This window comes from Melanotaenia boesemani, chromosome 14 (genome assembly GCF_017639745.1).
Source record: "Melanotaenia boesemani isolate fMelBoe1 chromosome 14, fMelBoe1.pri, whole genome shotgun sequence".
Taxonomy (NCBI): Eukaryota; Metazoa; Chordata; class Actinopteri; order Atheriniformes; family Melanotaeniidae; genus Melanotaenia; species Melanotaenia boesemani.
The window spans coordinates 34,165,498-34,193,411 of NC_055695.1; the positions used below are offsets into that span (position 1 = coordinate 34,165,498).

Below are 27,914 nucleotides of genomic sequence, written 5' to 3' on the forward strand. Positions count from 1 at the left end.
TGCTCCCTTTGGGTAAAATATTACAGAACTATAGCATTAATTATCAAAGTTATGCAGATGATACACAACTTTATGTGTCTCTGTCACCAGATGACTGCAGTCCAATAGACTTATTGTGTCAGTGTCTGGAGCAAATAAACACCTGGATGAAGGAGAATTTTCTACAATTAAATGAAGACAAAACTGAGATTATTCTGTTTGGTAGCAAAGAGAAGAAGGTCAGCATTGGCAAACACCTGGAGACTCGGGCTCTTAAAATCACCGACCAAGTTCGTAACCTTGGAGTGTTGATAGACTCAGACCTGACTTTTAGCAGCCACATAAAAGCTTCACTAAGAAGCTTTTTACCATCAACAGGATTAACAGTTTAGTCTCCTAGCAAGACCAAAAGAAACTCATCCATGATCCATTTCCAGTAGACTGGATTACTGTAATGGTCTTTTAACAGGACTTCCTAGAAACAGCATAAAACATCTGCAGCTCATCCACAACGCTGCTGCTAGAGTTTTAACCAGGACTAAGAGATCTGAACACATCACATTTCATCACATTTCTTTTCTCATGTCTTTGCATGAAATCTGCATGTTAACTTTTTAAACTTATCTTGCTTTTAATCATTTTAATGTAATTTATTATTTTATTGTGATTATGTGTTGATGCCTTTTACTGTTCTAAATATCTGTAATGTCTTTGTTTTATGTAAAGCACTTTGAATTGTTCTGTACATGAAATGTGTTGTACAAATAAACTGCCTTGTCTAATATATGTCTGTCTCTTTGTAATCAATAGGTTGGTGCTCAGTGTGGTTTCAGACAATAATGTATGTATGTCGACATCTGTGAACAAAGAATTCTTTCTTTCTTTCTTTCTTTCTTTCTTTCTTTCTTTCTTTTTTTCTTTCTTTCTTTTCTTTAGAAAAGAAATAACAAATTTGATCTATATCTGAATCTGTATCCTGGCAGTGCATTTGAATATGGCTGGAGATGTAAGCACACAAGCAGTCCACAGAGTTACTGGAACGATGCAATCCTTCAGCAAAGACCAGTGATGAACTGGAGGGTCTGCTCTCATTCTTTACTGATTGGGTGATCCCGGTTCAATTTTACTGGCTGTACAAAAAAGGGGCTGGGATAATTATAAAACAACAAAACGCTGTTTTTAACGGGCGTTAAAGTGCGACAAAACGGCACTTTTTACGTGCGTTCATTGAACGGAGCAAAAAGTGGCGTTTAATGACCACCAAAAACGTCATATTTTTCGGCTTTTACTGAAGCTTTAAGAAGCGGCATATTTTGCGCCATTTTTGCCACATAAAGCGGCGCTTTTGACACCGTTTTTAACCACAAAACGGCGTATTTTACATATTTTGAGTACAAACGCACCAATAAAGTGGCGAATTTTGGCCCTTTTGGCTTGCCGTAGTGGCGGGGATAATTATCTTACAACAAAAACGCTGTTTTTAAGTGCAATAAAACGGCTTTTTAAAAGCGTTCATTGAACGCCACAGTAAACGGCGTTTATGACCACTGAAAACGTCGTTCTTTCACCGAAACCGGGCGTATTTTACTACTCTAACCACAAAACAGTGTTTTTTTTTTTCGCCGTTTCAATACAATGTGCAATTAGAGTGGCGAACTTTGACCCCTTTGGCTTGCCATACTGATGGTTTTAAACACTGAGAAACTAGGTTTTTCTGCGCTTATCCCACATCTGTTTTTCCTCCGTTCCTGCTCCTAGATGCGGGTCCCACCCTGACCAGAGACCAGCCCAGTGTGGATGGAAACATCCTCTCCGGCGACGTGGCGCCTCTCCTCCCTGGAAACATGGAGAAGTTTTTACCGAGCAGAACCTGCTCCTGCTGAGAAGATGGCTGAGTTAGTCTGGGATCACTTCCAGGATTGTCCTGCCCTGGTGTGCAGCTGGCCGGTTGATCTGGGTGTGTCTTATCCAGCTGTGGGGATCCGTTTCTCCTTAACTCTGAGTCTTCAGCTGTTGGACCAGAAGCTGAACTTTAGCCCGTGCTTATCACGCGGACCTGATGTGGCCGCTGTCGGCGGACTTTGACAGCATCTGGCATGCGTGAGTACCCAAACAAGACTCCAGCTCAGGTCTTCAGGTGAACTTCATTTAGATTTTTAAGTCAGTACTGATTTTATTTTGATGCACACACAGTTCAGGTCTTAAATTCTGGTGTTAAGGGGCCAACATGGACCGGAGGCGTCACCCCAGGCCAGATTCTGACCGGCTTTTTCAAGTCCAAGATCAGCACCCCAGGTTTTCCCAAGAGGAACGGGACCAGAATTATCCAAAGCCTGATCCCGGAGAGAGGGGCCGACACTGGGGTCATCCTGATGCTTACCCAGCTCATTTTACTGGTCCACCTGCTGGACCCGCACAGTCCCCTTACATGTATGGTTATGGATGGCCAGACTACCACAGACCACAGTCCAGGTGGGTTCAGTTCTAGTCCAGTAGCTGCAGATAAAACTTTATTGGTTATTGTGGACTTCCTTGTCCTTTCAGGCCATTTTCCCGTATGGGGGGATTTATTTTTGTGAAAGAACTTTGACATTTCTATGGAAATTGTTCTTAAAGCTCAACAGGAGAACAGAGACGTGTGTGTCTTCCCCAACAACTATTTCTCCATTTATATTGTTAAAAGTTCCCTTAATCTTAAGAAAACTCCAGGTATGTAATTACTCAAATGATTTTAACCCTGTAATGCCAGTTTGATAACAATCAGTGTGAACTGAAATTAATTTAAAAAAAAAAAAACAGTCTTAGTTTGTTCTATACCCCCCCGCCCCCCCCCCCCCCCTTCCCACACACACACCTTTCCAAACCCATTTTATGAAAATAACAGGTTTTGTGTTTTTCTTTCCAAAAAAAAAAAAAAAAAAAAAAAAATCAGACTGACATTTCAAGGGTTAAAACCATTTGGATAATTTTAGATTTGATAGTTTTGTTTCGAATAAAAGTTGAAAAACTTTAATTAATGTGAGAGGATTTTTTGTCGACTAAAGAGCTGAAAGGGATCCAGACCATCCTGCAGGATGAAGGTTGTCAGTTCATGTTTTCCTCACAGTCGACCAAAATGATGATTTTATCTGCAGGCAGGGTTATGAGTACTCACCTCACAGCCCCTGGGACTACAGTTATGGTTACTATGACTACTACAGAGGACAACATGCACAACAAGGTACAGGGATACAGGTGGAAAGCTTCTATGTGTGATCTTGTTAACTGTGTGTAAGGAGGTGATGCTACTCTCATTAGATGGTGGACAGTGGGGGGCCCAGGAGTTCTGGAGAACCAGGCAGCACCATGAAAGAACCCACAACCTGCAGGAACCTGCAGGGAAGCTCAGTACAGAGTTCAGGTGAGCCACTGTGCTGAAAAACATCTTCTTTTTCTGTGTCCGTTCTTCAGTTAGTTGAACACACCACATCATTGTCTTTCATGGTGATCTTTAAACAAAAATGAAAAAAAAAAATTATTCATTTTCAGCGTCTTGGTTTTTTCACATTTGTGTTATTCTTTTTAGAATAAAAGTTCTAATAGGTGAAACATATAAAACAACTCAGGCCAACGAAACACACAGGTGAAACAAATACCATAACTGGCGCTTCACCAGCATCAGCTACACCATAGCCGACACTTCACCAGTGTCACACACGCTGTAACCTACAAGTTTTAGCTATACTGTAAACTACCAGCGTCAGCTAATCTGTAACCAACATTATACCAGTGTCAGCTACACCGTAACCGACACTTCATCAGTGTCAGTTACAACACAACTAACCAGCGTCAGCTATGCCGTAACCAACCAGCGTCAGCTACACCGTAACCGACACTTCATCAGTGTCAGTTACAACACAACTAACCAGCGTCAGCATTGCCGTAACCAACCAGCGTCAGCTACACCGTAACCGACACTTCATCAGTGTCAGTTACAACACAACTAACCAGCGTCAGCTATGCCGTAACCAACCAGCGTCAGCTACACCGTAACCGACACTTCATCAGTGTCAGTTACAACACAACTAACCAGCGTCAGCATTGCCGTAACCAACCAGCGTCAGCTACACTGTAACCGACACTTCATCAGTGTCAGTTACAACCAGAGATGCCAGTAACGCGTTACAAAGTAACGCATTACAGTAATCTGACTACATATTTTAACAAAATATAATCTAACGCGTTAGGATGTCCTACAGTGTAATCAAATTACCGTTACTCTTCATATTCGTCCTGCGTTACTTCGGCACTCCCCACTCCTTTCACATATGATTTGAAATCAAGCGCCGTGGACGAAAGTGTATTTATCTAACTCAACACACCTTCTCATTAACGGTGGTACAGAAATTTTATGTACTCGTAAGCATGCAGTTACCTTTCTTCGCTGAAACTTGACCTTTTTTAAATTGACAAACACAAATCATTCACTGCACATGACTTTAGAAAAAAATATGATATAGAAACTTATTACCCTGGTGCATGATGGGAGGTCCGCCTCTCCACTTCCGTCCGTCATTTTTTTGTTTGGGGGGTTTTAACTAATAAAGTAACTAGTAATCTAACTTAGTTACTTCTAAACCTTAGTAATCAGTAAAGTAACTAGATTACTTTTTAAAGAAGTAATCAGTAATCAGTGGTCAGATTACTTTTTCAAGTAATCTGTGGCATCACTGGTTACAACACAACTAACCAGCGTCAGCATTGCCGTAACCAACCAGCGTCAGCTACACTGTAACCGACACTTCACCAGCGTTAACTACATTGTAAAACACCAGCATCAGCTACACCGTATGACTCTTCACCACCGTCAGCTACAACGTAAACGACTGGCATCAGCCACTCCGTGACTGACCAGCGTCAGCTATGCCATAACCGACATTTCACCAGCTTCAGCTACGCAATAACCAACCGGCGTCAACTACACTGTGTCCGACATTTCACCAGCATCAGCTACACCATAACCAACACTTCACCAGTGTCAGCTACACCGTAACCAACACTTCACCAGTGTCAGCTACACTGTAACCAACACTTCACCAGTGTCAGCTACACCGTAACCAACACTTCACCAGTGTCAGCTACACCGTAACCAACACTTCACCAGTGTCAGCTACACTGTAACCAACACTTTACCAGTGTCAGCTACACCGTAACCAACACTTCACCAGTGTCAGCTACAACAAAACCAACCAGCATCAGCTAGACCCTAACCGACGCTTTAATGGCGTCAGCTACACCGTAACCAACACTATACCAGCGTCACACACGCTGTAACCGACCAGCTTCAGCAACGCTGTAAACGACCAGCATCAGTTATGCTGTAACTGACAGTTTTTCAGCGTCAGTTACGTGGTAACCAACCAACGTCAGCTACGGCGTATCCAGCACTTCACCAGCATTAGCTACGAAGTAACCAACCAGCGTCAGCTATACCATAAATGACCAGCATCTGCTACGCTGTAACCGACATTTCACCACCATCAGCTGCGACGTAAACGACATTTTATCAGCGTCACCTAAACTGTGACGACACTTCACCAGCATTAGAGACGCCGTAACTGACGCTTCACTAGCGTCAGCTATGACGTAGCCAACCAGCATCAGCTACGGTGTAATAGACCAACACTTCACCAGCTTCAGGTACAATGTAACCAACAAGCATCAGCTACGCCCTAACCGACACTTCACCAGTTCTAGGCATGCTGTATCTAACCAACGTCAGCTAAGCCGTAACCGACACTTCGCAAGCGCCAGCCTTGCTATAATCGACCAGCACGAGCTACTCTGTACCCACCTTACACAGATGCAGCAGGTATAAATCCAGCTTTAGTGTCTGTAGTTATGTAGCGGTGATCAGCTGACCGGAGAGAAAAGTGTGCAACGGTGAGGTGTTTACAGTCTGGTATGAATCTTAAAAAACCAACATCTAACATCTGTAGTGAGCTGGTGTCATGTGGATGATGTCTCCATAGTCAAGGTAAGAAAGTGAAGCAAGAAGTATCTTCCTGGTATTAAATGTAAAACAGGAAGCCAGCTAATGTCAAGCAGAAGCCAACAGGAAGCTGGGAAAATGGTCTTAGTGCTGGTCAGAAACTGGTTTGGTCCAGTCATGTAAAATTGTCATTCTTTCAGGTCTGAGCAGAGAAGAAGCAGCTCCCAGCACTACCTCGCTGACCACGAAGACCCTTCCAGAGACGAGGACATTTCCTCTTTTCAGCCCGGGGCTCTAGAAAGCTCCAAAAACTCAGGCCTGTCTTCCAGCAGCTATGAGCTGAGTCAGTACATGAACGGAGCTGAACACGGGGACCCGCATCAACAGCCAGCTCCCACGTCTCATGGAGGTGAGCTGCTCTCTTTCATCCATTACTGCCAGTGTTTATATCCCGCCCCCTCTAATGCTTCACGACTCCTCAGATCGTGGACCGGCCCAACAGAGCTCAGAACCTCTGAAGTTCTCCGTCCCCCATGCAGTCGTCAGCTTCGGGCCTGTGGGGCAGCTGGTACGGGTCACCCCAGGCATGTCAGCACAGCAGAACATTGGTCAACTGGAGATCCACAGTATGGAAGTAGGTTAAAAGGAGCTTCAGCCCAAAATTACAAGATATTTGTTATTTAGAGGTAAATAAGATGCTAGTATCAGTTCTACAACCCAATTTCTGGAAGTCTGGAAGTTTTCTGAATTGTTTAACTAGAATATTCAGTCTTTAGAAACTACCCATCTTTACTCCTTACACTGCCTCTGAGAACTGTTTATACTTATACAGTATATGTACCTGAATGCACAGGTGGCAGGAAGTAGTCGCTGTGATCTGATTGAGATTATTTATTGAAGCTGTTTTGGAAACTGTGCTGCTGGAGGGATTTCTATTATGAGTAAGCATGGCAAAGGAAAACCTCTTTACACTCAGGATCATTTGATTTGAGCTCTCAAAAACCCAACACACCAAATCCCACAGGAGGTGAAGAGAGAATGAGGATGCAGGAGCAAGGCGGAGAGAAAACTTTTCCTCCAACATAGGAGAAAGCAGTATTATGTGTTTAATGAGACATGGCTGCAGGAACAGGTCCTGGACTCTGATGAGTCTCTGTGCTGCTTTCAGACTGTACGATCGGGCTGGGACAACAAAGTCAGGTGGATTCCAGGACCTGGACCAACTTATTTCACTCCATGTTTCAACTTTTTGGACGTTGTGTTGTAACCATAAATTCAAGATGAGCTAATATCTGACGTAAGATGTGAAAACATCTCATGTCAGATATTAGGTGTATGACAGCTTTGTTTTCCACCGTGGTGCAGGTGGGGATGGGTACCGAAGTGTTGGTACTGTATCCAGCCTGGTAGAAGCATGCGATGGAGCCAGCTGCCGCGTGGCAGGGAGGTGAACGATAGAGACTTCTTAATGAACATTTGTAAACCTGCTTCTCCGTTCACAAGTACACAATCACTCGTCCACGAGCACGCATGTTTCCTAACTGTGTAGTCATGCTCGTTATTTCATTTTTCATTCCTGCTGAACCATGAAAACATGACGTGTAACCGGTCAGGAGGTCCCGGTGTTTGTTTTTTGTCACCATAGACGTCGAGATGTTGATCCTGGAAGTGAAGAATCACAAGATTCTCAACTCCTCCTGTGATTTCATGATCTCGCGGATCCTGGTGATGGACTGCACTCGCGGGCACTCCACACCTCCCGGTATAGGTTGCCGAGCAACGGAGGTCGGTACCAAACTGTGGTGCAGCTGTAACGTGGCAGAAAGCACCCGGTGGAAAAGAGGGATTAAGTGGAATAATTACACTTTAGTTTAAGTGTTTTTTCTTCTGTTCAGGCGATAATAGCAGCATGTTGGAACAAAGCTGTCCTGTTTCAGCGTCACCTGCAGCCTTCCTCAGGAACGTCTGCTGACGCGTTGCTGACGCGTTGCTGATACGTTATCAGATATTTTCTGTAGGTGTGGCCTCCCAGCGTCCCAGCAAACCTATCAGATTTGCTGGGACGGCCACATCCTCCGCCATGAGGTGGTCTCTGGAGTAGGGAATCCCAGGTGTGTGAGAGCATGTACGCCCCTCATCCGGGTTTATGAAGGTGAAAGAAAAGAAATGCAGCGTAACATATGAAATACCTGCAGAGGGAATCAGCCGGATGACTAGAACACCGAAAGAGAAGCAGAACAGGAGAATTTAAAATCAGCTGTATCCGAGGCCTAAAGGAGGTCATTTTCCAGGAATGTGAGGTAATTTTCCAGTGCCAAGCTTTACAGGCTTTAGAAAAGCGTGTTCGGCGTGTTCAGCGTGTTCAGGGTGTTCGGCGTGTTCGGCGTGTTCAGGGTGTTCGGCGTGTTCAGGGTGTTCGGCGTGTTCAGGGTGTTCGGTGTGTTCGGCGTGTTCGGCGTGTTCAGGGTGTTCGGTGTGTTCGGCGTGTTCAGGGTGTTCGGCGTGTTCGGCGTGTTCAGGGTGTTCGGCGTGTTCGGCGTGTTCAGCTTGTTCAGCGTGTTCAGCGTGTTCAGGGTGTTCGGCGTGTTCGGCGTGTTCAGGGTGTTCGGCGTGTTCGGCGTGTTCAGCTTGTTCAGCGTGTTCAGCGTGTTCAGCGTGTTCAGCGTGTTCAGCGTGTTCAGTGTGTTCAGTGTGTTCAGTGTGTTCTCTGTGCTCTCAGGTGATTCTGAGTGAAAACCAGGAACAGCAGGAGATGAGAAACTTCCCGGGACCGTTGGCCAGGTACTGCTGGCTGAGCTGCTCCGAAATCATCAAAAAGATGTCTGACAAGTCTAAAAGTCTTCATATTTCTGTGTTTTTTTGCTTCTTTTGCCTGTTTTTAGGAAAGATTTACACAAAGTGGATGTGATTGAGTTCGCTCAGCGGAAAGCAGGAGCCTGCATGACAGATGAAAGTCTGCAGGAGAAGAGCTCTGCTGCCCTCCTCTGGAATCTGTTGATACTGCTCTGCAGACAGAACGGAGTTAGTGCTTTTTATGAGGTCCCTCTTTGTTCAATAATAACCATCACGTTTTTTACCACATTCTTGTTGTCTCAGCAAATAGTGGGATCAGATATTGCCGAGCTGCTGATGCAGGGCTCACGTCCAGATGGAAGCTGGCAGCCAGAAGCTCCCTCCCTCATTGACTTCAGCGATGACTGGAAGGCTGAGGAGGCTCCGCCTCCTAAAGGAGACGACCTGCTGACTGGAGACCTGAGCAGCTGTAACTCTCAGAGCTTGGAGAAAGCCCTGCAGACCTACACCCAGCTACTGCTGGCTGGAAGAAAGAAGGTTTGGTTCCTTCAGCATCCCTAATCATCACTCAGGCTTTCTGGTTGTTCAGCTGGTTCCCAGTGTAAAGACATGGTTCCAGTATAAGTCCCTGAGGTCAGGAGTAGTTCACTGAGGGAGAAATGAAGCTCACTCTGCTCTTAAACACTGGAGAACTGTTTCTCCTAGACTGAGTCAAGTTTATGCAGTACAGTAGTACTATGGATTTCCAGTAGTACTGCACACCAGTACAACTCACAGAGGAGTTAACTATCCAGCAGTGAGGGATGATGGGATGGAACGGTAACAGAAAACGGATCTGTGAAGTAAATAAAGCAGTTTCATGCAGATTCAGCTCAACTTTGCTCTGAATTCAGCATTAATACTGAAAAAGGTGGAAAACTACATTTAATTTTAACTGAGTTATGCAGGGTAGGCTCGCACTGATCGGACAGACTTAGGAAAAAGCCCCGTCCTTCCCCAAGAAAAGGAAAATCTGGATACTAAAAAGAAAAGAGTAGAGAGGGAGAGAAATGGAGAGAAGAGGAGCAGATGCTTAGAGAAGAGAGGTGATCAGCACCTGGAGGGCCGGTGGAAGGTAAAGTGGAGCTCTAGGCGAACGTCAGCCCAAAACACCAAACACGTGAAAAATGCACACATTGTCATTTTTTACCTGAAATTCCAGCAGCAACACGGAGGAGTCCACGTTTGGCCCTTCATCAGCTTTTTACATTGAACTGCTGTCATTTAAAAGTGGATTTAAAATATTAAACAAAATGTCTCTAAATGCTCCCACAGTTTAGTTTGATCACATGAACTACTAATTATTTAAAGCATGCTGATATTTTACTGGATTATAATCTACTGACGTCAGCACACACATCACACTTTGTAGTTTGGTAATTACTTAAAATCTTCATTCTCGTCAGCAAAAAAAAAAAAAAAAAAAAAAAAAAAAATGCAGGGACTTGAAAAAGATGGAAAATTATTCAATAAAATGAGGCTGATTAAACAAAATGCATTTAAAATAAAAGGTTCTAATGAAATAAATTTATAGTATATATATATATATATATATATAACATTCAACTAAAAGATTTATTTGAATTCTTGTCAGAATTCTTGTCTTGCCAGACATGACAGATGTTTTCTGCATCTGTAGCTCATTTTCTGTTTTTGTTTGTTAAAAATCCTGTTGCTGTTTGGTTGCTAGGTGCTGCTCTAGTGTTGAAGGCTTCAGTGCTAGCTAGCGCTAGCTAGCACTAGCTAACCCAACACACCTCTCAGCTCTGCTTTGTTACCTCTGTTTACAAAACCGTACTTAATGAATTTTTGTCTTTGTTTTTTCATTTTAATTACTTCCTAAGTTTCACGACAGGCTAGCAGCTAGCTGAGTCTTCTTCTGCTTATTGGAATTTGTTGAACAACTGACACAATACCACCACCAAGTGGTAGGAAGCTGCATTGCAACTGAGTGTCTAATGATGACGGTAAAATATCTCTTGTGTAGATAAGATGGTTACTACATATAAATACCGACGTTTATGCCTCTTCATTTTGATGCCTGTTTACTACATCAATAGGGTGAAGTATGAAGGTAACCTGCAGTGTGAACGCAGCCTTGTATTAACACCTACTAGTAGACTTGGCTTGCAAGTGACCCCCCAAGCAGATGAAGCCTATGTTGCCTATAGGAAAAAAAAAAAAAAACGCACTGAGTACCTGAACTAACAACCAGTCTGATCTTCAGCATCATGTTAGGGTTTATTTAGAGACAACCGGTTCATTACTGTCAGAAATGAATCAGTTATAACCAGCAACCGTTTGACAATAAGATGGAAAAACACTTGAACTTTCGATCAATGTTTAACCCCTCCCCAGCGATCAGTCAGGACATATTTAGTACATATTTAGTACATACGTTACATCAGGGCTTCCACACCGCCCTCACAGTGTTATAACTACTAGCGACCCAGCGGATGGCAAAGATTTGGCCTGTCTTCAAGATCTGTATGTTTAAATCTGATGCTGCTTCTTGGAGTAAACAGGAGTTTTTTGACAACTGATTATAGAGGGCACACAGTTTTGAGATAAAAAACTCAAGCTGAAAAGACCCAGCTACATCTTTAGGCAGGTTTTTAATAGCTAACTCAAGTCTGTGTGCGAGGCAGTGTATTGACTGCACTTTAGGGAAATCTTGAGTTTTGTGACCAGAGTTCTGCTACTTCATTTGTAGCTACAGAGATGAGGTTTTTTCTCAGAAACTCATTGTCCAGCCCTGCTTGTCTCAAGCTGTTCCTTAGTTTTCTGTATACTGATTTGGCATCCGTGCCTTCTGAAAGCTCAACAATTTCCCAAGAAGCCTTATCCACTGCTCCTTGTCCTGTCATGTTGCACATAAATGATGGATAAGCCAGCCCAGAAACGGTGCTCTTATCAACGCTAAGACAGATTCTTGACCCCAGTTCTTTCATTTTGTTAACAAGCTTAGCCCTCATTTCATCCGCAATATGCCCAATCATTTCATTACAAGCATGGTCCGATTTGTGCACGTCTCCCACCTTAGCACCATTAAGTTTTTGTCGGGCCATTAAGACTGGAAGCTTTCTGAAGGCCAGTTTTTCATTTGCTACCATACAGGCAGATCTGAAAGAAGTTGCGGTTCCTGTTCATTTCCAGTACCTTGTTTGGGAGCACATTCTGTCCCCTCATCTCTGACAGTTTAACTGCTTTTTCTGGGCCAAACTGTCTCTGTGCTTGTAAATTTTTTCCGCGAGTTATTCGTGACTCACTGTTGACGTCTCCATTCATCCATTGTTCAGATAGATGCACTCCGGTTGTGGTTTCGGCCAGCAGTAAACTTTTTACCTTCATGCAGATTGTACATTCTAGCTTGTGATTTTTGGTGAAGAGCCAGTTATTTCTACTTTTCCACTCGCTCCATTGTGTTTATGTCCAGTTGAAAGGCAAGTCTGCATCAGACTGCAGTGCCCTGCTGCAGTTATCAGGCTGATGTCTGGTGCCGACACACCTCCCTCTGCAGAGCGCTCGCCGCTAGCATCGCCCCTAGCATCGCCGCTAGCATCGCCGCTAGCATCGCCTGCTAGCATCGCCTGCTAGCATCGCCGCTAGCATCGCCTGCTAGCATCGCCTGCTAGCATCACCGCTAGCATCGCCTGCTAGCATCGCCTGCTAGCATCGCCTGCTAGCATCGCCGCTAGCATCGCCGCTAGCATCGCCTGCTAGCATCGCCTGCTAGCATCGCCGCTAGCATCGCCGCTAGCATCGCCTGCTAGCATCGCCTGCTAGCATCGCCTGCTAGCATCGCCTGCTAGCTGTGTATCCAGTCCAGCATTGTCTCCTTCACTATATGTCTTTTGTTTTTTTCATGAAGCCAAAATCTTCAACCTTCTTACGTTTTGGCTTTTAAAAATCCCAGTTTAAGTTTATTAACTCCTTTGACTACAGATCTTTACCATTACAGCCTTGCTGGGCTGTAGACTGACAACCTGAGCCGTTTGGTGGACACGTAAATCTAAGAAGACTGTAACAGCGCCGCCGCGCATGGATGGCCACAGAAGGAATTTAAAACTGGCTCATAGTAAGATGTCACGTCCACAAATTTAATGTAATGAATTCATAAACATGCGACGCTGAAAAAATATTTTTTTAAAGAAACATCAGAAACCTTATGAACAATGAAATGTAAACTTAGTGTGGACTATGTTTTTAGAGCTCCTCCAGTTTCCCATAAAAGTCTCTTCAGCGGAGCTCAACTGCCTTTCAGGGGAGCCAAGCTCCCCCCAGCTCCCCCATAATTCCAGCTCTGGGTATCAATAGATTTTTTCTAATCTCGGGATTGAGAGGAAGTCTCCGTCATCGGTCTATCTGAAAAAGTGAATGAAACAGACATGGAAACAAAAAAAGAAAACTGGTTTAAAATGAAACCAAGCAGGAGAATATTTTAACTTTGTGTTATAATGAGTCTGGTTACTTTATCAAGTTCGAGTTTATTTAGCACATTAACGGCAACCCCAGTTGCCCTAAGTGCTGAACAACTACAACATGAAACACAGTAAAACAATAAACACGTAAATGACTCAGCGTTTAAATCCGATTTAATGACATATAACAGATATTTTATCTGGAAAAGGGGCTGTCTCATAATTACTACAGAACTACTTCAATGCATTAACTAGAAGATAAAGTTATCAGGTAGTCTCATCCATCAGAGTCAGATTTCAGGCTTAATACTAAACATGACTCAGCAGATATTTACTGGAGAATAAATTCCCACAGCAGCCGATGCTCCTTTCTGCATATGAACGTGAAGATGAGTGAAGTCTGGACATTTGACTTTAATTCTGCTGGTTTTTTAAATTATCTGACTGATTTTACCACAACAACCTGATATTTATTTAGTAACTTAAATCCATATTAATTTATAATCAGATTAGATTTTAAATTCTCTGTTTGTATGTTTTACTTTGGGTTGTAAGCACACAGAGAGGAGGTTGATATTTTCTTTTTTCCATCAGCTTAGCAGAGTGAAGTAGATGGAGCATCATGTTGTCCATCTCATTAACATGTGATCTGACGGTGGGCCTGGGCCCCAGTGGAGCTCTATGTTTAGCAACACCCCTGGTACTGCAGTGAGATATTATGTAGTAATATTTATATAACATGTTGTCAGGTTCATGTATAAAGTCTTATGAAACTGAAATAAACGAGCTGTAAACTGTCCTGGTAGGAAACAGCTGGAACTTTCACACACAGGATTTAAAACAGGGTCATGCTGTGTTTCCTCCATGTGGTGTCCAGGAGGCGCTGGAGGCAGCGATGAGCAGCGGCCTGTGGGGGCACGCTCTCTTCCTGGCCAGTAAGATGGGCAGCAGGTCTTACACCACCGTCCTGAACAGGTAAGGAAAGGCGAGGCAGTTTATTTGTATAACTCATTTCATGTACAGGACAATTCAAAGTGCTTTACATAAAACAAAGACATTACAGATATTTATAAATAATAAAAGGCATTAACACATAATCACAATAAAATAATAAATTACATTAAAATGGTTAAAAGCAAGATAAGTTAAAAATGTTTCCGTGCAGATTTCATGCATAGACATGAGAAAAGAAATGTTTTTAACCTGGATTTAAAAATGTCTACATTTGGTGAAAGTTTAATCTCCACTGGCAGTTTGTTCCACTTGTTTGCAGCAGAACAGCTAAATGCTGCTTCTCCATGTTTAGTCTGGACTCTCGTCTGGACTCTGGTCTGGACTCTGGTCTGGACCCTGGTCTGGTCTCTGGTCTGGACTCTGCTCTGGACTCTGGTCTGGACCCTGGTCTGGTCTCTGGTCGGGACTCTGGTCTGGTCTCTGGTCTGGACCCTGGTCTGGTCTCTGGTCGGGACTCTGGTCTGGTCTCTGGTCTGGACCCTGGTCTGGTCTCTGGTCGGGATTCTGCTCTGGACTCTGGTCTGGACCTTGGTCTGGTCTCTGGTCTGGTCTCTGGTCTGGTCTTTGGTCTGGTCTCTGGTCTGGACTCTGGTCTGGACTCTGGTCTGGACTCTGCTCTGGACTCTGGTCTGGACCCTGGTCTGGTCTCTGGTCGGGACTCTGGTCTGGTCTCTGCTCTGGACTCTGGTCTGGTCTCTGGTCGGGACTCTGCTCTGGACTCTGGTCTGGACTCTGGCCTGGTCTCTGGCCTGGACTCTGGTCTGGACTCTGGTCTGGACTCAGGTCTGGACTCTGGTCTGGACCCTGGTCTGGTCTCTGGTCTGGACTCTGATCTGGTCTCTAGTCGGGACTCTGCTCTGGACTCTGGTCTGGACCCTGGTCTGGTCTCTGGTCTGGTCTCTGGTCATGGACTCTGGTCTGGACTCTGGTCTGGACCATGGTCTGGACCCTGGTCTGGTCTCTGGTCGGGACTCTGGTCTGGACTCAAGTCTGGACCCTGGTCTGGTCTCTGGTCGGGACTCTGCTCTGGACTCTGGTCTGGACCCTGGTCTGGTCTCTGGTCTGAACCCTGGTCTGGTCTCTGGTCGGGACTCTGCTCTGGACTCTGATCTGGACCCTGGTCTGGTCTCTGGTCGGGACTCTGGTCTGGACTCTGGTCTGGACTCTGGTCTGGACTCAGGTCTGGACTCTGGTCTGGACCCTGGTCTGGTCTCTGTTCGGGACTCTGGTCTGGACTCTGGTCTGGACTCAAGTCTGGACCCTGGTCTGGTCTCTGGTCGGGACTCAGCTCTGGACTCTGGTCTGGACCCTGGTCTGGTCTCTGGTCGGGACTCTGCTCTGGACCCTGGTCTGGTCTCTGGTCGGGACTCTGCTCTGGACTCTGGTCTGGACCCTGGTCTGGTCTCTGGTCTGAACCCTGGTCTGGTCTCTGGTCGGGACTCTGCTCTGGACTCTGGTCTGGTCTCTGGTCTGAACCCTGGTCTGGTCTCTGGTCGGGACTCTGCTCTGGACTCTGGTCTGGACCCTGGTCTGGTCTCTGGACGGGACTCTGGTCTGGACTCTGGTCTGGACTCAGGTCTGGACTCAGGTCTGGACTCTGGTCTGGACTAGTTGACCAGAGTCTCTGGATCTAAGAGCTCTGCCAGGTTTATATTCTCTGAACATATAACAGATGGGTTCTGGGCCTAAACCGTTCTGGGATTTTTTAACAATTTTGAGAAAAGTCGTCACTGGAAGCACGACAGCTGCGAGAAATCACACAACCCCCTGCACAGGTGGTAATCTGTGACAAAATGCTGCCTCTGACTAAACTTAGACCTCTCTGGTCCGCCGGAGACCGATTCCACCGCTGCATGTGGACCCTGCTGGTCTGGATAGAAACTAAAACCTCCATCTGCCTTCTCCTGTGTCTCTTATGGCTCATGACAAACTGAACAGATGAAACAAGAAGCTGCAGACAGAAAGAAGTGCTGAAGACCACCAAACGTCCAGATTTTTCCAGTCCGGTCCATGTGGAATTAACTTGATACTGAAACAGTTGGAGGTTCAGTTCTGAGTTGACCCGGAACTCTGTGACCCAGCTTCCTGTGTGGAAGAAAAACTACCTGAAGTATTCAGTTGTTTAAAAAGTTGTAAGCTATGGAAAAAAGGTGTTTCTCTTTGAGTAGAGTGGTCTCATAGCCGTACGTCATCCGGACTGCAGCACGCTGAGTAAAGTCAGGGAAGGGTTGTCCATCCAGACACAGAGCCAGCGTAGATGAAGAGATCTTTGCCAGATAAGCAGAGTGCTCGGTGTTAAACTCTTCATCATGTAACTGCACACCGGTTCTACGGACTATTTCAGAGTCAGCAGCATATGTCAGGTTGTCAGTGAAGGCATGTCTGAGGGGAGGACGGGCTCGTACCCGGCCTGAGTAAGATCTGTGATTGACAAGCGGTGCAGAATTTGAGCTATCAGTGTGGCGTGCCACCTCTGCACAGGGCTGCTCTTTAAATAGGATGGTTTCTGTTTAAAGACGCTAGTGCTGCTGCTAGCCGCGGTTGAGATGTGAAATGAGACAACGTGCTCTGTTGGCAGGTTTACAGACCAGCTGACGGCCAGCGATCCCCTTCAGACTCTCTTCCAGCTGCTGTCTGGGAGGATCCCCACTGTTGCCACGGTAAATTATCCTGGACATAACGAAGCACACATTACATTATAGGACTCTAAACAATATTACAGGAGTTTTAGTGTTAGCCAGGACGAGTTTTGATGACGACATTTTGTGCACAGTGCTGTGGAAATGACAAATGGGGAGACTGGAGGCCCCATCTTGCTGTGATGCTTTCCAATGAGACAGGAAATCTGGCCGTACAGCAGAAGGCCATCGTTACCATGGGAGACTCTCTCGGTATGATGCACTGACTGACAGGTTGTCGCGCTCAGACATGCAAGCTGATGTTGGATGCTGCTCTTCTCTGCAGCCTCCAGAGGCCTCACACATGCTGCACATCTGTGTTACCTGACAGCCAGCGCTCCCTTCGGGGTGTTCACGCAGACCGCGGAGAGGCTGGTGCTTCTCGGCAGCAGCCACAGGTGAGCAGAGCCACCCACTTTCTGCCACTCGTCACGAAAGCAGCTTCATTTGTCCCTGAAAACACCTGCATGTCTCCTGCTGCTGCTCATTCAGTCTTCTCAGACTAAGTCTTCCCTCCTCTCCCACAGACAGCCGTTTCAGCACTTTGCCTCTAATTCTGCCATCCAGCGCACAGAGCTGTACGAGTACAGCCAGAAACTCAGAGCGAAGAGCTTTTTAATTCCATCCTTTCAGGTAGTCCACACCGATCACGTCTCCCTTCACCAGATTTCTGTCAGGCAATAATCCCGATTCGACCCTAAAAACTCTGCGAGATCCATCGACGTTCTCCAGGCATTTATATCCCAGCCAGGATGGACACACACACACAAACACACACACACACACACATACATATAAAATCTGTGTGTGTACATAAAAACCAGACAGGTGGACCTGTCTCTAGGTCTCTCTTTCCTGTACTCCAACCCAACCGTCGCCCTCCCGGAGCTGGGTTTGTGTTCTGGTTCTGCTGCAGGATTTTCCTTCCTGTTAAAAGGAAGCTTTTCCTTTCCGCTGTCGCCCCGTGCAGCTCAGGATAGGGGTCTGGATCAAAGTCCAGATTCAATGCAATCGGTAGATTTCCTAAGCGAGGCTGGTATTTATCTTGAATGGGTCTGTATGAACACTGATTGGATCGTGATGAACTGGCTGGGAATGAATGCTTCACAAATTTGTGCTAAATAGTAAAACCTGACTTGGAGTTTTAAGGGTTAGTTTTAAAGCCAGTGTGAAATGATGGTGCTGCTGCTCTGTGCTCAGGTGTATAAGTTACTGTATGCCAGTCGGCTGCTGGACTTGGGGCTTCCCTCTCAGGCCTTCCATTATTGTGAGGTGGTGGGAGAGGCCGTCCTCAGACAGAGCCAGCCATGCTCTGTGCTGACAGCAGAGCTTGTGAAGGTAGGCAACCATAACTGTTACCGTCTGCCTGGCTGTACGATGAAATGCTTCTCATGGGTTTCCTCCTGCAGCTGTCGGACAGACTCAGATACTCGGAGGATGAGTTCAGTGGAGCCGGCTTTAGTGGAGCCGGGTCGGAACCAGAGTGGCTGAAACGTCTTCGGTCAAGACACCACAGTTTTCAGGTGACCTGCTTCTTTGACCACCTCCCTACCTGAAAGGAGCTGCTTTCATATTCACGTTGGTTAGAATAGTCAGTAATTATAAATGTGTGGATACGGAGAGAGAGCTGGAACCTTCAGGTCTGCCTCAGCTGCTTTTAACCCTGTAAGACCTACTATAGAGCAAGTCCACCAGAGCTTGTTTTCTCTTTTTTGCATTTCAAAACTTAGTTGTTAAGATACTCATTTTTCCAAACATCAACAAAAACAAAAAAGATGCACAATGTGCCAAAAGGCAGCATGCACATGAAGATAAATGATTTACAGTCCAGAGTGGACCAGATACAAACATCTCTGTAAGACCACATTCATCAATAAAAGTGCAATTAATAACAAATAATGGAAAAAGTTTTGATTGTGTTGAAACTTCAGAACAAATTCGATTTTATAAACGTCTAAAATATTTAAAATAAAACTACAAACATGAACAGGCATGAACATCCAGAGAAAGACGGTTTGAAACAGGTAAAGAGATGAAGATGAGGTGAGATGTCAGCTTCATTTTTACCTTCATGCCTCACTGCTTCCTCCTCTTCCTCTCCACCCCTCCTCTTCCTCTGTATCCCTCCTCTTCCTCTGCATCCCTCCTCTTCATCTCCACCCCTCCTCTTCATCTGTATCCCTCCTCTTCCTCTGCATCCCTCCTCTTCCTCTCCACCCCTCCTCTTCCTCTGTATTCTTCCTCTTCCTCTGCATCCCTCCTCTTCCTCTGTATTCTTCCTCTTCCTCTGCATCCCTCCTCTTCATCTGCATCCCTCCTCTTCATCTGTATCCCTCCTCTTCCTCTGCATCCCTCCTCTTCCTCTGTATTCTTCCTCTTCCTCTGCATCCCTCCTCTTCCTCTGCATCCCTCCTCTTCATCTGCATCCCTCCTCTTCATCTGTATCCCTCCTCTTCCTCTGCATCCCTCCTCTTCCTCTCCACCCCTCCTCTTCCTCTGTATCCCTCCTCTTCATCTGTATCCCTCCTGTTCCTTTGTATCCCTCCTCTTCCTCTGCATCCCTCCTCTTCCTCTGTATTCTTCCTCTTCCTCTGTATCCCTCCTCTTCCTCTGCATCCCTCCTCTTCATCTGCATCCCTCCTCTTCATCTGTATCCCTCCTCTTCCTCTCCACCCCTCCTCTTCCTCTGTACTCTTCCTCTTCCTCTGCATCCCTCCTCTTCATCTGTATCCCTCTTCCTCTGCATCCCTCCTCTTCCTCTCCACCCCTCCTCTTCCTCTGTATCCCTCCTCTTCATCTGTATCCCTCCTCTTCATCTGTATCCCTCCTCTTCCTCTGTGTCCCTCCTCTTCCTCTGCATCCCTCCTCTTCCTCTCCACCCCTCCTCTTCCTCTGTATTCTTCCTCTTCCTCTGTATCCCTCCTCTTCCTCTGCATCCCTCCTCTAGTTCCAGGAGGATGTAGCGGGCTCAGGCAGGTTAGCTCCAGGAGGATGTAGCCGGCTCTGGCCTGTTAGAACTAGGAGGATGTAGCAGGTTCAGGCCAGTTAGCTCCAGGAGGATTTAGCAGGCTCAGGACTGTTAGCTCCAGGAGGATGTAGCGGGCTCAGGCCAGTTAGCTCCAGGAGGATGTAGCGGGCTCAGGCCAGTTAGCTCCAGGAGGATGTAGCGGGCTCAGGCCATTTAGCTCCTGGAGGACACAGTGGGTTCAGGCCGGTTAGGTCCAGGAGGATGTAGCCGGCTCTGGCCTGTTAGAACTAGGAGGATGTAGCGGGCTCAGGCCAGTTAGCTCCAGGGAGGATGTAGCGGGCTCAGGCCAGTTAGCTCCAGGGAGGATGTAGTGGGCTCAGGCCAATTAGCACTAGGAGAATGTAGGAGGTTCAGGCCAGTTAGCTCCAGGAGGATTTAGCGGGCTCAGGCCAGTTAGTTCCAGGAGGATGTAGCGGGCTCAGGCCAGTTAGCTCCAGGAGGATGTAGCGGGCTCAGGCCAGTTAGCACTAGGAGGATGTAGAAGGTTCAGGCCAGTTAGCTCCAGGAGGATTTAGCAGGCTCAGGCCAGTTAGCACTAGGAGGATGTAGCGGGCTTAGGCCAGTTAGCACTAGGAGGATGTAGCAGGTTCAGGCCAGTTAGCTCCAGGAGGATTTAGCAGGCTCAGGACTGTTAGCTCCAGGAGGATGTAGCGGGCTCAGGCCAGTTAGCTCCAGGAGGATGTAGCGGGCTCAGGCCAGTTAGCTCCAGGAGGATGTAGCGGGCTCAGGCCATTTAGCTCCTGGAGGACACAGTGGGTTCAGGCCGGTTAGGTCCAGGAGGATGTAGCCGGCTCTGGCCTGTTAGAACTAGGAGGATGTAGCGGGCTCAGGCCAGTTAGCTCCAGGGAGGATGTAGTGGGCTCAGGCCAATTAGCACTAGGAGAATGTAGGAGGTTCAGGCCAGTTAGCTCCAGGAGGATTTAGCGGGCTCAGGCCAGTTAGCTCCAGGAGGATTTAGCGGGCTCAGGCCAGTTAGTTCCAGGAGGATGTAGCGGGCTCAGGCCAGTTAGCTCCAGGAGGATGTAGCGGGCTCAGGCCAGTTAGCACTAGGAGGATGTAGAAGGTTCAGGCCAGTTAGCTCCAGGAGGATTTAGCAGGCTCAGGCCAGTTAGCACTAGGAGGATGTAGCGGGCTTAGGCCAGTTAGCTCCAGGAGGATGTAGCGGGCTCAGGCCAGTTAGCTCCAGGATGATGTAGCAGGCTCAGGCCAGTTAGCTCCAGGAGGATGTAGCAGGCTTAGGCCAATTAGCACTAGGAGGATGTAGCGGGCTCAGGCCAGTTAGCTCCAGGAGGACATAGCAGGCTCAGGCCGGTTAGCTCCAGGAGGATGTAGCGGGCTTAGGCCAGTTAGCTCCAGGAGGATGTAGCGGGCTCAGGCCAGTTAGCACTAGGAGGATGTAGCGGGCTCAGGCAGGTTAGCAGTAGGAGGATGTAGCAGGCTTATGCCAGTTAGCACTAGGAGGATGTAGCGGGCTTAGGCCATTTAGCTCCAGGAGGATGTAGCGGGCTCAGACCACTTAGCACTAGGATGATGTAGCAGGCTCAGGTAGGTTAGCACTAGGGGGATGTAGCGGGCTTAGGCCAGTTAGCTCCAGGAGGATGTAGCGGGCTCAGGCCAGTTAGCTCCAGGAGGACGTAGCAGGCTCAGGCCGGTTAGCTCCAGGAGGATGTAGCGGGCTTAGGCCAGTTAGCTCCAGGAGGATGTAGCGGGCTCAGGCCAGTTAGCACTAGGAGGATGTAGCAGGCTCAGGCCAGTTAGCACTAGGAGGATGTAGCGGGCTCAGGCAGGTTAGCAGTAGGAGGATGTAGCAGGCTTGTGCCAGTTAGCACTTGGAGGATGTAGCGGGCTTAGGCCATTTAGCTCCAGGAGGATGTAGCGGGCTCAGACCACTTAGCAGTAGGATGATGTAGCAGGCTCAGGCAGGTTAGCACTAGGAGGATGTAGCAGGCTCAGGACAGTTAGCTTCAGGAGGATGTAGCAGGCTTAGGCCGATTAGCTCCAGGAGGATGTAGCGGGCTCAGACCACTTAGCAGTAGGATGATGTAGCAGGCTCAGGCAGGTTAGCACTAGGAGGATGTAGCAGGCTCAGGCCAGTTAGCTCCAGGAGGATGTAGCGGGCTCAGGCCAGTTAGCACTAGGAGGATGTAGGGGGCTCAGGACAGTTAGCTTCAGGAGGATGTAGGGGGCTCAGGACAGTTAGCTCCAGGAGGATGTAGCAGGTTCAGGCCGGTTAGCTCCAGGAGGATGTAGCAGGTTCAGGCCGGTTAGCTCCAGGAGGATAATGTGGGCTAAAAATAAAAAGCCAAATTTAAAACAGTAGATTAAAAAGTTAAAGAGGATTTCTTTTTCTTTTTTTTTAATTCTATGGTTTTTTTTTTATTCTTTTGTGATCCACACAAAGACATTTCAACATATTTAATTATCTAACACTGAATCATTTCTAGATTTACACAGTTCATTTTAAAATGTGAGATTTTATTCACAGCATTGAATGAAATAGCTGAAAATAAGTAATTTCAGTATTTCTTCATATAAATGAGCCTTATATGTTTTTATGGATTGTTTTGTTTGTTTTTTGTAGTAATGTGTGAATTTGTGTTGTCCACCATTTTGCTGTAAACTTAAGAATCCCAGCAGCTGTTCAGCTGGAGTAAAGATTTGCTGTCGTTTGATCATCTCTCTTGATTTTGATCTTCAGACAGTTAGTTACGACTTCACTGAAACAGACCATCCAGCTCCTGTCAGCAGAGATTTGACCTGTGACGACAGAATGTGTCCAGGTAAATATTTTCTTTACTTCAGATGGTTTCTTCATGGCTTGTGTCTTTCTAGCCAGTAGGTACATGTTTCTTGTATTTTTGCTAATGACAAATCCATCTATTTTCATCTGATTTAGATTATTTAACTTGTGATGTCCAGAATCCAGAGCCTAAACTTCTTTATCATGGAAGCTGTGAAGCCCAAGAAAACCTTACCAACCACACCTGTGGAAACCATGAAATTACGACAGTGATGTGTTCTGGTGAAAGTGGCGCTAAGGACTGGTAGAACATGTCCCCTTCAGTCAGATGGAAACCTTCACTTGTTCTGACTGACTCAGTTATGCCACTATTATCTTCCTGTTGCTCTCTACAGGCCACATGCCAACTCTCCCACGATGCCAGGAACGGTTGTCGAAGCACCCCCAGCGCCCACAGAGGCTACCAGCCAAAATGCCAGCTATCATAACATGGATAGTGATAAAATCAAAAGTGCCATGCCAAATTGTCCTCTTGGTAAAGTAACATCAACAGCTGTGGGGGAGAGCTTAAAGAAAAACATCCAATTATTTTAAAGACACCAATCAATTATACAGACACTTATCATTCCTAAAAATAGACATAATTATTTCAAAAGATAAACGCTAATCATTCCTAGAGATAAACAATAATCAAACAAAGCAGGACTCCAGACTAACTTTTTTTACGAAGAGCACAGTGTCCCCTAACTTAAATTTTTTGGAGCGCAAGCAGAAAATTTAGGAGTGCACACTGAAATCACCTTGCATAGCAAATATTCAAATTTCCTCTCATTTTCACTGTATTAGTGATAAATACTTTAACAATAAAAACAGAAATTACAATGTTCACAATTCAGATTTATTTGCAGTTGATGTAACATATATAAAAAAAACATCTTACTGGGCGCACTAAAACAAAACAAGTAGACATAGAACTTGTCAAATCAAATCAGTTTTGCTGATTTGGATGCAGTCTGGAGCCCTGTACCAAAGGTAACTAATCATTCCCAAAGGTAGACACTGATCATTCCTCAAGATATAGACAGCCATAATTTCTGATAATAGACACCTATCATTCCAAAAGATAAACACAGATCATTCCAAAAGATAAACAGATCATTCCAAAAGATAAACAGATCATCCCAAAAGATAAACACAGATCATTCCAAAAGATAAACACAGATCATTCCAAAAGATAAACAGATCATTCCAAAAGATAAACACAGATCATTCCAAAAGATAAACACAGATCATTCCAAAAGATAAACAGATCATTCCAAAAGATAAACACAGATCATTCCAAAAGATAAACACAGATCATTCCAAAAGATAAACAGATCATTCCAAAAGATAAACACAGATCATTCCAAAAGATAAACAGATCATCCCAAAAGATAAACACAGATCATTCCAAAAGATAAACACAGATCATTCCAAAAGATAAACAGATCATTCCAAAAGATAAACACAGATCATTCCAAAAGATAAACACAGATCATTCCAAAAGATAAACAGATCATTCCAAAAGATAAACACAGATCATTCCAAAAGATAAACAGATCATTCCAAAAGATAAACACAGATCATTCCAAAAGATAAACACAGATCATTCCAAAAGATAAACAGATCATTCCAAAAGATAAACACAGATCATTCTTAAAATAGACACCAGTCATTCCTGATGATAGACAAAAATCATTCTTGATGATAGACACAGGTCACTCCTAAATATAGAAACTGATTATATAGAAAGATAGACACCCATTATTCCAAAAGATAGACAGTGATCATTCCTAAAGATGGACACTGATCAGCACCCATCATTCATAAAGACATCCTTTGTCCTGTATAATGCGTTCTATGAAGGACTTTGTATTGTATGAGTTGTAAATTTGGGCTGTCTGTCATATTGAAGGCATTAAGACATATTTGTAGCCAAAATGGTTGACTAGGATTGATGGACCTCCCATTTTGAAGTAGGTAGGGAATTTGAATCATATATTTTTGACAAACACGATTATTACTACAGATAACCACTGGTCATTCCATAAGATAAACACTATCATTCTTACAGATAACAAATGGTCAATCCTAAAGCTAAACTGATGATCTCTACCGATAACCACTGGTCATTCCAAAAAATAAAAATAATTATTACTACAGGTAACCTGCTCATTCCTAAAGAAAAACTCTGATCATTTCTACAGATAACCACTGCTCATTCCTAAAGGTTAAAACAATTATTACTACAGATAACTACTTGTCATTCCTAAAGATAAGCAGTTTACTCCTTTCTGATATTTACTGTAACCTTTGACAAGTCAGGACCTGTGTGATGTGTTGATTTGATTGCTCCTACAGAGACGAATGTGTCTTCTGAAGTGAGGACGGTGAGAGGTGTTCTTAAACTTCTTAAATTACTAAATCATGCTGGAATATTTTAAATGATTGAATTAATGAGTATTCACTTTAATTAAATGTCTGTTTATAACTGGATTTTACCATGAAAATGCTGCAGATGCCTGAAGTCCTCCCTCCAACTGTGGGGGGGTCATTGGGGGTCCCACCTGTGGAAGGTTCTGATGGGACCAACCAGCCTCCCAAACAGGTGGGTGTGGTCCTTATTTGATTAAAAACTGAAACCACAGAATCACTGAACTCAGGTTTCATTTTCTTCTGTGAACGCAGAGCACAAAGACAGGATGGTTCAGTGGCTGGTTCAGATCAAAGGCCAAAGACGTCCAGAAAAAGCCTTCAGAAACTGGAGGCCCAGCTCAATCTGTAAGGTCCCAGCAGATGTTAAAAACTCAATGGAGTGTTGACCTACTGATGGAAGATGTTTATTTGTGTATGTTTATAGGAGCTCTTACCTGCCACCAGCCTATGTCCACCTCCCCCACCGACCAACCGCCATCCAGGCATGAATCTATCTCAGACTTCTTCTCCAGGAATAAATCCTTTCTCAAGGAAAGCAGGTGATGAGTTATGGGATATTTTAACACTGGGAAAGTGTAAACTATTATTTCTATTTTTAGTAAAGATTTTTGACGATATAAGTCATAAACGTGTTGCCAGCTTTCACACTTCTCTTGTGTTATGGGATGTTAGGAGGTCCCTGACCCCTCAGTGAGCTCCCTGAGGGCTCAGTGCAGTTCCCAAGGCTTTAGTCATGTCTCGGAGGCCTCAGTGAGGTCCCCGAGGCCTCTGAGGGGTCTCGGAGGCCCTCTGGACACAGTGTCCTCTCTATATCGTTACCACATGTGCTGACGACAATGTCCAGCCATTCATGATTTACTGCCTGTCATTCTTTAGTGCTGAAACTTGAAGCTGGAGCAGCTGCTGCAGCAGCTGATGATGATGCTGATTTATTTTCTTTTAATTGAACAAACGTAACAGTTTTCTATTAACATCGACATGTTTGTTACAGGACAGCACCTTGGGTAAAAACTGCTCGCTGACAGGTAAAATTACCTGAGCATCAACATTGTTTTATCACAGACATAATTTAATGACTCAGATTTATAAAACCTGGACCTGTTGTGTTTGCAGAATCACTGATGCAGCTGAAACCAGGATGATGCAGCATCCAGTGTTTAAATATGTCAGACCTTAGCTTTACTCGAGGCTGACGCGGTGACCGTGGGATCCATACTGCTCACCCAGAACAGCATTTCTTTTTTAGGGGATGTACTTACAGAAATACAAGCAACTCATATTGCAGCACTCAGAACAGCTGAAGATCAGCTTCCTGAAAGTTGACTGCTAGGAAATCAGCAGTGAATGCAGGACATACTGTATTTGGGGAGAATAAGTCACCCTCGCTGATCGTGTCTACATGAAGGAATGAACTGGGATTAATAATCTAGTGAGAGGTGATGCACTGTGATGAAGAACGTAATGTAAATGCATTCAGTCTGAATATCAATCATCTAAACAGCTGCAGAGCTTCTGCTATCAAACTCCATTAAATCATGTTAATCACATTAATTGTAATAATAAATGCTCATTTACAAACTACTGAGGACTCACAGCGTGTGATCCCTTTTATTAGTAGTTTTATTAAACAGTAGACTCACAGAAGCAGATTAAAATAGTGTTCTCATGTTGTCAACTGGCCAAGATTGATGATAGCACATGTCAGGAGGGGAAGGGGTCCAGGAAAGACCCTCTGCCCCCCGCTTCTTGTCCCAGAGCCAAACTGTTCATTCCTGATGATTTCTGCCAGACCTGCATCTGAGAAAAGGGCTTCATTAGTGGGTGTGTGATATGACTGTCCACCCACAAGCATCCTTAAATATTTAGATGATTTATGACTGCTTCTTTATTATCGGTTTGTCACCTTGTAAAGATTCCAGGATATAACTGAGCTGTTAATGTAAACTTTACCAGTTCATCAGATGTAGTCACCATCAGCTTATCAGAGCCCCACCAGAAATCTAGTCTTATTAAAATTTTTATCCACACGGTTGTTTTTAGCATTGCTGTGCTAACAGAAAAATAATAAACACACACTGAACAAATAAATCTTTGCCTGCAGATAGCTGCGCCTGCAGCCAGGCCTGTCACTGAAGGAACAACATGGCAGCTGGCGTCTCATTTTACGATTAGTTTGCAGAAGCTAAGTGTGAGCGGGACACACTGAGCAGGAAACCCAACACACACACGCGCAGCATGTGTGTGTTGGTGGACGATGAGCCTCAGCATCAGCACATTCAGCATGGACAGATTTATTAAAGAGCATTTCAGATGGCGTCCAGACGGTCCAGAGACGCGCTCATTCTGTACACATCATCTGCTACCATACCTGTGTCCTTCAAGTTTCCATGACTCTTCAGAGGAAAAGCACCTTGTAGAAAATCTTTATTAAATGACACTTTACAGCGAAATGGTCACCTTTTCTCTTCATTCATAAAAACCAACCATGCCATGTGATGAAAAGAACTGAAGTTATCTGATGACAAAGCATGCACAGTAAATTCACAATAAATAAACTTCTGATTCAAATAAATTCCCACTTTCTATCCAGATAAACTGAATTATTTCTGCTATATTTACTGAGTGTAAAATTAATTAAATTCACAACAATAAATACAACATGAGAAAAAAGAATAACTGACTAATGAAGTAGTTTGGACTGGTTTGTTAACGTGGTCTCACTAAAGGAGCGATGATGGAAATCTCATTTCAGCTGAGTTCTCATGATCCATTTTTT

General features: G+C 45.0%; 1 protein-coding gene and 1 long non-coding RNA gene across 2 annotated transcripts; one reads left to right on the forward strand and one right to left on the reverse strand.

Annotated features, from left to right (window-relative positions):
- Positions 1-1,356: 1,356 nt before the first annotated feature.
- On the forward strand, positions 1,357-26,718 carry sec16b (SEC16 homolog B, endoplasmic reticulum export factor). The gene is made up of 25 exons (XM_042005832.1): positions 1,357-2,079; positions 2,199-2,451; positions 3,114-3,199; positions 3,277-3,379; positions 6,151-6,359; positions 6,433-6,584; positions 8,670-8,731; positions 8,833-8,971; positions 9,047-9,280; positions 14,081-14,178; positions 16,796-16,877; positions 16,991-17,108; positions 17,182-17,293; positions 17,423-17,528; positions 18,096-18,233; positions 18,305-18,418; positions 22,622-22,703; positions 22,808-22,967; positions 23,059-23,198; positions 25,064-25,092; positions 25,221-25,310; positions 25,391-25,483; positions 25,563-25,677; positions 26,130-26,163; positions 26,252-26,718. The coding sequence occupies exons 1-24, from the start codon at positions 2,076-2,078 to the stop codon at positions 26,144-26,146; spliced, it is 2,736 nt and encodes a 911-aa protein (XP_041861766.1). The 5' UTR covers positions 1,357-2,075; the 3' UTR covers positions 26,147-26,163; positions 26,252-26,718.
- On the reverse strand, positions 10,062-27,232 carry LOC121652809. Its single transcript, XR_006012687.1, has 3 exons — positions 27,220-27,232; positions 18,848-18,849; positions 10,062-10,146 (listed from the first exon to the last, which is right to left on the reverse strand). It is a non-coding gene; the product is annotated as an uncharacterized LOC121652809 (long non-coding RNA).
- Between the last annotated feature and the right edge of the window lie 682 nt (positions 27,233-27,914).